Raw genomic sequence first — 13635 nt, 5'->3', positions numbered from 1 at the left:
TTACTTCATCCGACCACCCATGTGCTTCCGCAGCGTCCCTGACATCCTTCACGAAAACTGTCCTGTCCTCCCCTGCCTTGCCCGGAAGGCATAAACCAGTGTGATCACTGCTGGGTCATGCAGAGCAGAAGGCACACTCAGTCCAGACTTACTTTCTCGAGACTCTGATTGCGACTGATCGTGACTCTACTTATGAGCCTCTAACTCACGATTGAGTTCCAAAGTTCTCTCCTTCATTCTCTCAAACTGCTCTGTTAACGCTGCCACTTGCCGAGTTAAAGCAGGACCTGCATATGCGGTAGTAGCAAATGTTTCCACCATTTTGCGTACTCTAGTTCCACCTTAATGCAGCTGATTTTTTTAAACAAGACAAAACAGAAACTACTATTCAACTTTATACAAAAAAGTAGACAAAAATTGATTCCTCCGGCGAATCACCGCCCATCTACACTCAGGACAGCTACTAGACAGATGACGAATATGCCTACATGGCTTACGGCACCTCGTGTCCAGACAAATTGAAAAATGGAACCAAAAGAGCATCTTCGGTTGACGAGTCGTGCACATTCACAGCTCTCGTAAGATAAGTGTTCAATTGAGTTATAACAATTAATTAAGGCAATATTATATCACAATTAAGTAAATTAATACCTGTTGTAAGCTACCAATTGAACGTTTCACATTTTTTGCGTATTTTCTAAGAAAAGAAAACATGTCATAGACGCGAATTTTGGACTAGGTTTTATTTACGTTGTGATATACTGTGAGTTACGTGATTATTTCAATAAAGTAAAGTTTGTGTTGTTGTACGTTATCCATTTGATTTTCTAGTAAGTAGCCGAAGTGAAAAGTTCCGAAAAAAGGGAAAAGTTTATATAACGTAGGCTCAGTTCTTTGTTTACTTTTTGTTTCGCCGCGTAGACAACACAGGTTATGAAACTTCCTGGCAGATAAAAACTGTGTGCCGGACCAAGACTAGAACTCGGGACCTTTGCTTTTTGCAGGCAAGTGCTCCACCGTCTGAGCTACCCGAGCACAACTCAAGCCCCGTCCTCATTGCTTTGCTTCCGCCAGTATCTCGTCTCCTACCTTCTGCTAGGAAGTTTCATATCAGTGCACACTCCGCTGCAGAGTGAAAATTTCATTCTGGAAACATCCCCCAGGCTGTCGCAAGCCATGACTGCGTAATGACCTTTCTTCCAGGAGTGCTAGTTCTGCAGAATTGCAGGAGAGCTTCTGTGAAGTTTGATACTGGCAGAAGTAAAGCTGTGTGAGGACTGGGCGTGAGTCATGCTTGGGTAGTTCAGACAATGCCGGCACGCGTTAGCTCAGTGTGTTCGGTCAGAGGGTTAGCTGCCCTCTGAAATAATAATAATAATAATAATAATAATAATAAGATGAACTTGAGGAGATGTCATTTGACAGGTCCGCCCCGAACAAATGCAACGAACAAAATGAGATACACAAAAAAAACTCTAGAGCACTTGCCTGTGAAAGACAAAGGTCCCAAGTTTGACTCTTGGTCTGGCACGCTGTTTAAATCTGCGAGGAAGTTTAATATCAGTGGACACTCCACTACTGAGTGAAAATTTCATTCTGGAATACAGGTTATGTTGTTTTTGTTTCTCCAGAAGTTTTGAATTAGTATCTGAACTTTAGGCCCAAGCTTTCTAAGAAATTTAATATATTAATTGAATAGTCTATGAAGTTATTCTTGTTCTAAATTAAAGCTAACATTTGTTTGCCATTTGCCATGAGTGATAAGTGTATGACTCGCCATAGGTTTTTCAGTTCCCGGTTGTGGTGTGAATGTTGTTGCAGTTTCTTTCATGTGTGTAACTGTAGCGGCGCGAGAATAGGGGAAAGACTGATTGGTTGTGTAGGATTTGCTGTAGAGATAGGAAGATAGTGGAACAGGAGGAGAAGAAGATTGCTGCCCTTCAGGCAGAACTAGATAAAGTGAAACAAGATCTGTAGAGGTTAAGGGGGGAGAAGGGAAAAGAGAGGTGGGAAGTGACAACAGGTTATAGAAGAAGTAGGAGTAGGACATTCTCAGACAGTGTGGTTGTGAATGTGGAAAACAGGTTTGATTTGTTGTCACAGTTGGAAACTGATGAGCCACAAATAGATGTAGGAGTAGACAGGACACAACAAACTTTCAAAGAGTGTTTGGAAAGTAAGAAGTCAGAAAAAGCTGTGAAGAAGAAGAAAGCTGTGAAGAAGAAGAAAGTTTCGCTGTTAGGTAGTTCACACGGTAGAGGTATTGGCCAACTGTTGCAGGATGAACTAGGGTCAGTTTACTAGGTCACAAGCTTTTTTTTAAACTACTGCAAGTCTGGGTCAGGTGGCAGAGGATGTAGGTTCACTTTGCAAGGACTTCACAAAGGAAGACACTGTGGTAATAGTGGGTGGGGCAATTGAGAGTGAGCTGGTCAAGATAGCTTCAGCAATGAGACATACTCGTGTTGGGCTTGTGTCTGTTCTGAGGTGCCATGACCGGCCTCATTTAAACTCTTCTGTTAGGAGAGTTAATTTAGAGATGGAACGGTTGCTTGGATCACATATGCGGTCTCATATCAGTGTGGTTCCTGTTGGCTCTATCAGCAGGTGGGACTATACTAGGCACGGCCTTCACCTCAACAGGGAAGGGAAAACTGTCTGGGCTAATAGCAAATAATTTAAGAGAGGCACTGTCACAAGTGGTAAAGTAGCAGTGGTTACAAGTGACAGGTCAACAGTTTTTTTCGGGGAGGGAGGGCAGAAACAAAAGGTGTTCAGAGACAGGCTGAAAATGACATTCACATCGATAAAACAGGCAGCCAGAAAACAAATTTTAATGTACACAGTTCATGCAGTCAGCCTCTGATTGAAACCAGAGATACTCAAAAATTGGCAGGAAAATTAGGTTCACCCAGTTGCAAATTCAGCCAGTGCACAAAATCAGTTATCGTTACTGTATCAGAATATCTGAGGACTAAGGGGTAAGCTTAATCAGTTGCTTATTTGTGTTGAAGAATTAGAGTTGAGCAAACCAGCTGATACAATCTGCCTCTCTGAACATCATGTGACCACTGGTATAGATATGTTAAATGTTACAGGATTCAAGTTAGCTTCTCACTTCTGTAGAGAAAATATGGAGAAAGGAGGAGTTGCCACATTTGTCAGAAACTTTTGATTTCAAGAATATTGATATTAATAAATTTCGCTCAGAGCTTAGAAGCTTACACAACAGAAGTAATGTTTCATAATTAATTCTTTATAGTAGTAGGTATACACAGATTACCTTCAGGAAATTTTAACCTCTTCATAAAAAATCTGGAAGCTCTGCGGTTCCATCTCATGGTAAAACAAAAAGAAATAGTGGTTTCTGGTGATTTTAATGTGGATTTATTGAAAAGCTGTCAGTGAACAATTATTGCAGTCAGTAACACTATCATTCAATTTAGTTACTACTGTAAACTTTGCTACTATGATATGTAAATGCTCTGAGACTGATATCGCAAAACCAATAGTAAATGGGCTATCTGATCATCACATGCAGCATCTTGTGTTAAATGATGTCTCTTGTCAGGATAGAAAATCTATTAAATCTGAGTACAGGAGGGTAATAAGTAAGTCAAAAATCGAGAAATTTAGGAAATTGCTCAAAGACATGAACTGGATAGATGTTTACAATACTTCTGACTCTTTCATTAATAAAGTTATCTCCACTTTTGAAAATTGTTTTCTCCTAAAGGTAACTCAAATCACACAGAAGTCAAAAAATAAACCATGGATTACTCAAGGAATAAAGATATCATGTGGGACAAAAAGGAGAATGTATCTACTATCTAGGAACAGCTCTGATCTTAGAATTGTAATGCATTACAAAGAATACAGTAAAATATTGAAGCAAGTAATCCCGAAATGAAAGCAGCTTTATTATGAGAAAAAGATAATTACATCAGGCAACAAAATAAAACTGTATGGTATATAGTGAACACAGAGACAGGTTGGGCCAAAAAGGAAGAGGAACAGGTAGCTCTCAAAATAAATGAAACTTTAGTAACAAGTACATGTAGTGTTGCAAACCTCTTATACAAGTACTTCATTTCTGTTACTGACAGTTTGGGATTATCAGGTTCAGTGAACAATGCAGTGGAGTATCTGAGACCAGTCTTTAAAACTAGCTCCAGTAAAATAGGAATGACACTCACATCTGCTGAAGAAGTAGCATCCATCAAAAAATCCTTAAAATCTAAGTATTCCAGTGGGTATGATAACATATCAATGAAGTTAATCAGAGTGTGCCCATGTGAGTTGAGTTCTGTCAAGTTATTTGTGTAATAAATCTCTTAGCAGCAGAACATTTCTAGACTGACTAAAATATGCAGAAGTTCAGCCCCTTTGCAAGAAGGGAGATAAAGAGATACCATCAAACTATCGACCAGTTTCACTTTTGCTGGCTTTCTCTAAAATATTTGAAACGGTTGTATTCAGGCAGTCTTCTTAAACATCTGACTGCAAACAATATATTGTCCATGTCACAGTGTGGCTTTCTCAAGGGTTCTGATATAGAGAAAGCTATTTACACTTACAGTGAGAGTGTACTTAATTCATTAGATAATAAATTAGAGGCTACTGGCATTTTCTGTGACCTGTCAAAAGCCTTTGACTGTGTGAACCACAGCATTCTCTTAAGTAAATAAGAATATTGTGATATCAGCAACATTGCGAAATGGTTTGAGTCTTGTCTAACAGGAAACAAAGGGTATCGTGGCAAAATACCTGTGCAGTAAGCAGTCAGTCTTCATCTGACTGGTAATTAATTACATGTGGTGTTCCTCAAGGTTCCATCTTGGGTCCATTGCTTTTTCTTGTATACATTGACTTCCCATCTGTTATTTTGCCAGATGCTAAGTTTGTTTTGTTTGCAGATGATACAAACATTGCAATAAGTAGCACATCAAGTACAGATTTAGAAATAACTACTAATCAGATTTTCACTGACATTAATAAATGGCATAAAGCTAATTCACTGTCATTAAACTTTGAGAAGACCCACTATATGCAGTTCAGAACCTGTAAGAGATTTCCTTGCAGCATGTGTTTAACATACGAAGACATGCAGATTGAAGATGTTGATAGTTTTAAATTTCTGGGATTACAACTCAATAATAAATTCAGTTGGGAAGGGCATATCTCAGAATTGCTTAAACGCCTAAACAAGTCTGTATTTGCAGTGAGAATGAAGTCAGATATAGGTGATATAATATTAAAAAACTTGCATACTTTGGTTACTTTCATTGTATTATGGGATCATATTCTGGGGCAACTCGTCAAAGTGAGCAGAAGTTTCTAGGGTGCAAAAGCATCTGATAAGAATCATTTGTGGTGCAAATTCAGACCATCATGCAGAAACCTGTTCAAGGAACTTTGTGTTCTAGCCACTGCTTTTCAGTATATTTATTCCTTAATGAAATTTGTTGCAAGTAATACATCTTTATTTCCAACCAATAATTCAATACATAGTATCAATACTAGGAATAAGAACATTCTACATAAATACTTAAAGTCACTTATGTTGGTCCAAAAAGGGGTCCAATATTCAGGAACACACATTTTCAATAAATTTCCAGCAACCATTAAACTTGGCTTCAGATAAAGCACAATTTAAAGAGAGTTTTGAAAGACTATTGGATAGACAACTCCTTCTACTCTATAGATGAATATCTCACCAGGGACAGTTACACCAGCTTAAGTAAAAATGTCTGTTATATTTCAGTTTTGATAGCACTTGGTCACAACAGCCAAGATTAGGTATTTGGTGTATGATAAATTTATTAAAAGGGCATAACAATGTTTCATTCTGACAGCTTGTTAATTCTGTAAATATTAGCTGATCCAGTTTACTACATTGTATTCACCTATTTCGACAATCTCCTGACAAATGATCAGGGTGGTAAGTATTATATTCAAGTGTTTTATGCTTTTATGTTATAGTTTTTGACATTTTCCACACCCACAAGCATCATCTCATTTTTTGGGTCTATGGAATGAAACCTGAATCTAATCTACTGGCATCAAATTATCCGATCCACTATTACCTCTAAACAAAGATAAGTCCAACAGGTTCCTGTGGCTTCACAAAGGTAACTGAACATTGTGCATTCTAGTTCACGCAACTAACTCTGACAGCAAGAGCAACCATAAAAAATAATACAAATAAAACTTACATACAATCTACCACATTGCGCTGAGCTGGTACCTACATCGAGTGCCACTGCCTCACTCACCATTCACCAAAACCAACTCTCTCTCACCAAAACATAGTGTTGGACACTTACCGAGGCAACTTATCATCTTGGAAAGTAAAACAACCACTTCCTGACACCAAATTTTTGTAATCCCCTGAGCTCAGGAGTTGTAATATGTCAGAACGACCAAGAGGTATGGTTTGGGAGAGAGGGATAACACACAACTAACCTTGCAGAGAAACACAGGTAAGTGTGTCATTGCTGATATTGCATCAGAGCTACACAGGCCGAGCAAGCACTGAACTCGGCAATGGCGCCGCACAGGATGCGTGGGTGAGTGTCAACACAAATGCTTGAATCTGCAGTGTTAGTGTCTGGTTGCCCAGTCTCGCAGATGTAGCGATCCTACTCACACCACTGCAAAGTGGCTGCAGTGCGTATTAACAGTGCCCGTGGTCCAGAACACTACTGACTGCTCCCTCGAGTGAGACTTGCGGACTTGTGGACCCTCAGACACAATGGATATAGACTGCTCAGGCAAAAAGTCGATGGAAGCAGGTGACCCTGAGGCGTAAACTGCCTCATTGAATGTTCCATGCCTTCCCAGTCTCATGATTACGTAATCCTCCAGTGGAATTGCGGCAGTTTTTTCCACCACATGGCTGAGCTACGGCAGCTGTTAATTTTTACACCTGCTATCTGCATTGCCCTCCAGGAAACCTGGTTCCGGCAATGCAGACCCCTGCCCTCCATGGCTATAAGGGATATTGCAAGAACCGTGGCGACTATAATCGAGTGTCAGGTGGAGTTTTCGTTTATGTCTTAAACTCAGTCTGTAGTAACACTGTGCCCCTTCAAACCCTTCTTGAAGCTGTGGCTGTCAGAATAAGGACGACACAGGAATAACTGTCTGCAATGTATATCTTCCTCCAGATGGTACAGTACCCCTGATTGTATAAGCTGCACTGATTGATCAACTCCCTAAACCTTTCCTACTTTTTGGAGACTTTACCACCCATAACCCCTTGTGGGGTGGCACCGTGCTTACTGGCCGAGGCAGAGATGTCTCAGTTCGACCTCTGTCTCTTAAATATTGGAAACCACCACACATTTCAGTGTGGCTCATGGTAGTTATTCTGCCATTGATTTATCAAGCTGAGGACTTCTCCCATCTATCCACTGGAGAGCACATGACGACCTCTGTGGTAGTGACCACTTCCCTGGCATGAGGCCCACGGACGCCTGCCCAGATGGGCTTTAAACAAGGTGGACTGGGAAACTTTCACCTCTGCTGTCACCGTTAAATCTCCCCCACATGGTAGCATTGATGCGATGGGTGAGTAGGTGATGACAACAATTGTTTCTGCGGCAGGAAACGTGATCCCTCGCTCTTTTGGGTGCCCCCGGCATAAGGCAGTCCCTTGGTGGTCGCCGGAAGTCGCTGAAGCAATTAAAGAGCGTCAGCGAGCTTTACAGCGGCATAAGCGGCACCATACCCTGGAGCACCTCATAGCACGGATCTGTGCCCGTGTCTGCCAGCTTATCAAAAGATGGAAACAGGAATGTTGGGAGAAATACATCTCGACCACTGGGTGCCATACGTCACCTTCCCAAGTTTGGGCAAAGTTCAAATGCCTTTTGGGATACCAGACCCCAACAGGTGTTTCCGGTGTTAACATAAATGGCGTGTTATTTTCCGACGCAAACCCTATAGCTGAGCACTTGGCTTGAGCCTCTGCGTCGGAGAATTACCCCCCCCCCCCCCCCCCCCCTCTGCCAGCCTTTCGCACTCTCAAATGGCGGCTGGAAGGGAAAGTCCTTTCATTCACTACACGCTGCAGTGAACCCTATAACGCCCCATTTACAGAGTGGGAGCTCCTCAGTGCCCTTGCACATTGCCCCAACACAGCTCCTGGGCTAGATTGGATTCACAGCCAGATGAATAAACATCTCTCATCTGACTACGAGCGACATCTGCTTGTCACCTTCAACCAGATCTGGTGCGATGGTGTCTTTCCATTGCCATGACGGGAGAGCACCATCATTCCGATGATCAAACCCAGTAAAATCCCGCTTGATGTGGATAGCTATCGGCCCATCAGCCTCACCAACGTTCTTTGTAAGCTGCTGGAATGTATGGTGTGTCAGCGGTTGGGTTGGGTTCTGGAGTCACGTGGCCTACTAGATCCATGCCAGGGCGGCTTCTGCCAGGGTTGCTCTACCACTGATAATCTCGTGTCCCTCGAGTCTGCCATCCAAACAGCCTTTCCCAGACGCCAACACCTGGTTGCCGTGTTTTTTGACTTATGTAAAGCATACGACACGACCTGGCGACATCATACCCTTGCCACATTGTATGAGTGGGGTCTCTGGGACCACTTCTGATTTTTATCCAGAACTTCCTATCGCTCCATACTTTCCATGTCCAAGTTGCTGCCTCCCATAGTTCGCCCCATATCCAGGAGAATGGAGTCTTGCAGGGCTCTTTATTGAGTGTATTTCTATTTTTAGTGGCCATTAATGGTCTAGCAGCAGCTGTAGGGCTGTCTGTCACACCCTTTCTGTATGCAGACGACTTCTGCATTTCGTACTTTTCCACCAGTGCTAGTGTTGCTGAGTGTCTGCTGCAGGGATCCATCCACAAGGTGCAGTCATGGGCTCTAGCCCATGACTTCCAGTTTTCCACCATGAAAACGTGTGTCATGCATTTCTGTTGTCATCGTACCATTCATCCAGAATTAGCAGTTTACCTTAATGACAATCCACTCACTGTAGTGGAGACATATCGATTCTTAGCTCTGATTTTCGACGCTCGTTTGACTTGGCTTCCTCATCTTCGTCAGCTTAAATGGAAGTGTTGGCAGTACCTCAATGCCCTCCGCTGCCTGAGTAACACCAACTGGGGTGCAGATCACTCTATGCTGCTGTAGCTCTACAGAGCCCTTGGTTCAATCCCGCCTTGACTATGGGAATGTGATTTATGGTTCAACGGCCCCCTCATCATTGCGTTTGCTCGGACCATTCCACCATTGCGGAGTTCGACTAGTGACAGTAGCTTTTAGGATGAGTCCGGTGACAAGTGTACTAGTGGAGACTGGAGTCCCTCCTTTGAAGATCAGACGTGTACAACTGCTAACCAGTTATGTTGCACACATTCATAGCTCTCCTGAACATCCTAATTACAGTCTTCTTTTCCCAACCAAGGTGGTTCACCTCCCGCATAGGTGGCCCAGGTAAGGGCTAATGCTTGTGGTTCGTGTGCGATCCTTTGGTGGCGTCCATCCAGGAGTCCATCTATCCCCTGGACCAGTCTCGTCATTCAGTGGTGTTTTTGTGGACCCCAGGACACATCGGCATCCCAGGAAATGAACTTGCCAACAGGCTGGCCGAACAGGCTATGCGGAAACCACTTCTGGAGACGGGCATCTCTGAATCTGACCTGCATTCTGATTTACACTGCAGGGTTTTTCGGCTTTGAGAGACGGAATGGCATAACAATATGCACAACAAACTGCATGTTATTAAGGAGACTATGAATGTGTGGAAGTCTTCCACGCTGGTCTCTCACAGGGAATCAGTTGTCCTCTGCTGGCTCTGCATTGGCCACGCTTCGGCAACCCACGGCTATCTCCTGCACCATGAAGACTGCCTCAGTGTTGGTGCAGCGCCCGGCTGACAGCGGCCCATATTCTGGTTCACTGTCCCACTTTGATTGTCCAGTGACGAAATCTTGGATTACCAGACTCGTTACCACTCATTTTATTTGACAATGTCTCATTGGCTGATTTAGTTTTACGTTTTATTTGTGAGAGTGGGTTTTATCATTTGATCTAAGTTTTAGTGCATGTCCTTCGTCCCTCTGTGTCCTCCACTCTAGTGGTTTTAGGGTGGAGGTTTTAATGTGCTGCATAGTGGCTGGCTTTTCCTTTTTATTCTTGTCGTTGGCCAGCCACTGTAATCTGCTTTCTTGTTTTACTGTCTTCTGTTTCTAGCATCTCTCTTGTTTTCTTGTCCTCTTTTCTTCCTTTTAGTGTTCCTCTCTTTTAAACAAACAAACCAACCAACCAACCAACTCCAGATGGCTCTGACTCCAGTTCACTCGCAGGTGAGCAGTGAGCTACAGGAGAGACAATAAAAAATCTCTATATGTGTGCGTGTGTACGCACACTTTCCCTATTGATTCTATTAAATATTTTGTCTTCACTTTTCAGTACATTTCTCTTCATAGTGGTACCATTACTTAGAAGCAAAGTCATTCCACTGGTGGTGTAAACCATTACTGCTTGTTAAAACTTTTTACTTACTACTAGTTTATCAGCGAATTTCTTCCATCTCCAGAGGTCACTATTTCAACTGGGTTCCTGAAGCATCCTACGTTGTTCCCTTGGTTCCCAGGCATCATATACATTTTTGTGTAGCGATCACAGGCTGCATTCAGTATCGTCCTTACCGAGCAACTCAGCCCTGCTGGCTAGAGATATGTTATAGGTGGACTAATGACCCTCTCGTACCTTTTCATACTAAAAGCAGTCACTGGAGCAGGAAGACTGCAGCAGACATTTGTGATAGTGTTTTGCTCCAGGTAATGGGATTCTGTAGGTGAGGAGGAAAAAACACTGAAGGATGATTTTGTGGCTGTCTTCTTGTGGGATTTATGCCTGCCTTGCTAAGAGATGGTGTGACACAACAAGACAGGAATAACCACATAGAAGTGTAAAGGTTAATTTTCAGAGCATTTACAAAATTGTATGGATGAAATTTTTTAGTACTTGTGGATTAAACAAACTACAGTGCTTACTTGTACAATGATATGCAAGAAAGACATCCTTGGTCAAGATTCAAAACAAGTATCCTGGTACATCTCTCAGAACGATGATCTGAATCAACATTTAACTTGGGATGTGCAACACCAGTTGATATTAATCAGTCTCACCTTTTTCTTTTCAGAGTCTCAAGGGGTGCGAGTGCGCCATGAAGCCTATAACCAGACACTGGGAGAGCAGTCTCTTTCACAAGATCACCATTTCAAACTTCCTCTCCCTGCTGACGTCTTGAGGTAGTGTACAAAAGTGACAGCAAAATCCTGACGGCCATGGAGATAAAATCCTGGTAAGTTATTTGTGGTCTTTCTTGGGAATTATTAAGTGTTACTGTTGTAAGTCCTTTTATTTAATAACAGTGTAACTGTAAGCGACTAAAATTATACCAGAACTTGAAGCAGAAGACCAAACCCAGAGCCGTAATCCAGCCAGCATGGGTCACTGAACTGCCTGATCAGCAGAAGCAACTGTGAGCCAGCCACAGGTGACAAAGGGATGCTGCTATGAAAAGAAATGACACCCCGGACTGTCACTCCTGGTTGTCAGCCTTTATGGTGGGCAACAGTCGTGTTGGTATCTCATCATTCTCCAAGGTGTCTCTAGATATGTCTTCACTGATCATCGAGGCTCAGTTCAAAGTGGAACTCACCACTGCAGACAGTTCTATATCAGTCAAAGGGATTCCAGGCCAAAAACGTGTCTGGAGTCGCTCCGGACATTGCTGGGATACCGAACTGATTGTCACCTGCCATACGGCATGACATCTGGGAGTGATGGTCTGGAATGTCATTTCTCTTCAAAGCAGCAACCCTTTGGTTGTCCTCTGTGGCATCCTTACAGCACAGTGGTACATCAGCAGTTTTTATGCCCTGTTTTGTTACAATTCATGGCAACCATTCTGGGTACATATGGCAAGAGTTTCTACTGTTTGTCTTCATCGCTGCCATACCCTACCTTGGCCAGCAAGGTCTTTGAATCTCTACCCAACTGAGAACATTTGCAGCATTTTGGACAGCGCCATCCAACTATCTTGGGGTTTTGATGATCTAATGCACCACTTGGACACAATTCAGTATTACATCACTTAGGAGGACATCCAGTGATTATCAATCAAGGCCAAGCCAAATATTTACTTCCATAAAGCCCAGAGGTGACCCAACACATTACTGTCATGCTTGGTATGTGAAGCTCTTTCTCTTGAATAAATCATTAAATATTTGTGAAATTATGAACATTCATTTGTCTGTACATGCACTTCACATCTGCCGATTTGTGCCTCATTCGGGTAATTCCTTCACGGATTTCTTTTTTTCTCTTTCGTATGAGTATTTTACGTGTCTATAAAGTGCATGTCATGTTACAAAACCATGTCAGGTGGTGGTAGAATATTCTCAGTAATGCAAAAATGGTGTCACTTGTGTTGCTTAGTGAAGAAAGATATCAAAATATATTTTGTTTATACAGCAGAACGTTTATTTATTTATTTATTTATTTATTTATTTATGTAGCTATGATTGAAATGTTCATGCTAACTGTAAAGTGCTAAAAACAGTGGAAAAAGGTCTGAAAGTGACGACGGACTTAGATTAACTTATACATAGCTAGATGTACAACAAATCAAAGAAATATGGAAAATCTAAACTTGGCTCAAGTGAATTTAAGATTCAAGATCTTCTAATACATACAGTTTTTGCTTTCTGATAACCATGAAAGACAAACTGCAGGAATTCTTTGTTACCAGCAAGCTCTCAGTATTATGAGTGTTGTGAAACCTGGAACAATTGTGCAGGAAATTCTGTGCTGTAAGAGCATCAATTGTGTGGGGCAAAAATAATACATTGTGATAGTATGTGGCAGGAATATGTGTAAAAATGAACTCAAAATAGCAACTAAAAGTTTTACAGCACTCATCATGTAAATAGGGGATCAAAATCTGATTGTAGTAAGCGGACCACACAGGCAAGACCTAGTTTAATCTCCTCCAGTACACAGAGATCCAAAAAGCCAATAGGATGTACAGAAAAATCAGCCAGTCCACTTAAAATGCCTCTTCTTGACATAGCTAATCTGGAGAAAAAAACATGTTACAATACAACATGAATTTGAATGACAGTTGCAAAACACAACTCAGATGGACAATTAAAGTGTGTCGGAATAATGTTTATTCTAGAAACATCAAGTGACGACAAACATTTTGCGTTATTTTCTGTTGAGATAACAGCACATAATATTTAAAAAAATAATAATTATGTTTTGTATGTACTGATCTTCTTGTAATGATTCAGACATCTTTTTCACAAAACCCATGGTCTAGGTAAAGTATCCAGTCTAAAATTAATATGTTAATCTTAGTGATGCAAATATTAATACTGTAAAGTCATATAGTGCTGTAATGCCTAAATTAATACACTGTGCAGATATGGCATATTTTCACTCAGACACTGCCCAAGTAGTCTTACTAAACATTCTTCTTCAGTAATACACAATGTAGCCATAAGCATTGACAGATAAAAATACCATATCCTTGTTCAAGATTTAGTCCATCTATCAGTTATTAGAAGCAGATATTTATGCATAAA

General features: G+C 41.6%; 1 protein-coding gene across 1 annotated transcript in view; it reads left to right on the top strand.

Moving 5' to 3' along the window:
* LOC126195169 (uncharacterized) overlaps positions 1 to 13635 on the top strand; it is a 288374-nt gene that overhangs the window by 121870 nt on the left and 152869 nt on the right. Inside the window, exon 2 of the mRNA XM_049933681.1 lies at positions 11184 to 11345. Within this exon, the coding sequence (XP_049789638.1) occupies positions 11329 to 11345 (17 nt within the window). The 5' untranslated portion in view covers positions 11184 to 11328. The remainder of the gene's footprint in view (positions 1 to 11183; positions 11346 to 13635) is intronic.

Source organism: Schistocerca nitens, chromosome 7 (assembly GCF_023898315.1).
Source record: "Schistocerca nitens isolate TAMUIC-IGC-003100 chromosome 7, iqSchNite1.1, whole genome shotgun sequence".
Lineage (NCBI taxonomy): Eukaryota > Metazoa > Arthropoda > Insecta > Orthoptera > Acrididae > Schistocerca > Schistocerca nitens.
This window is presented reverse-complemented; position numbering and strand designations above follow the sequence as displayed.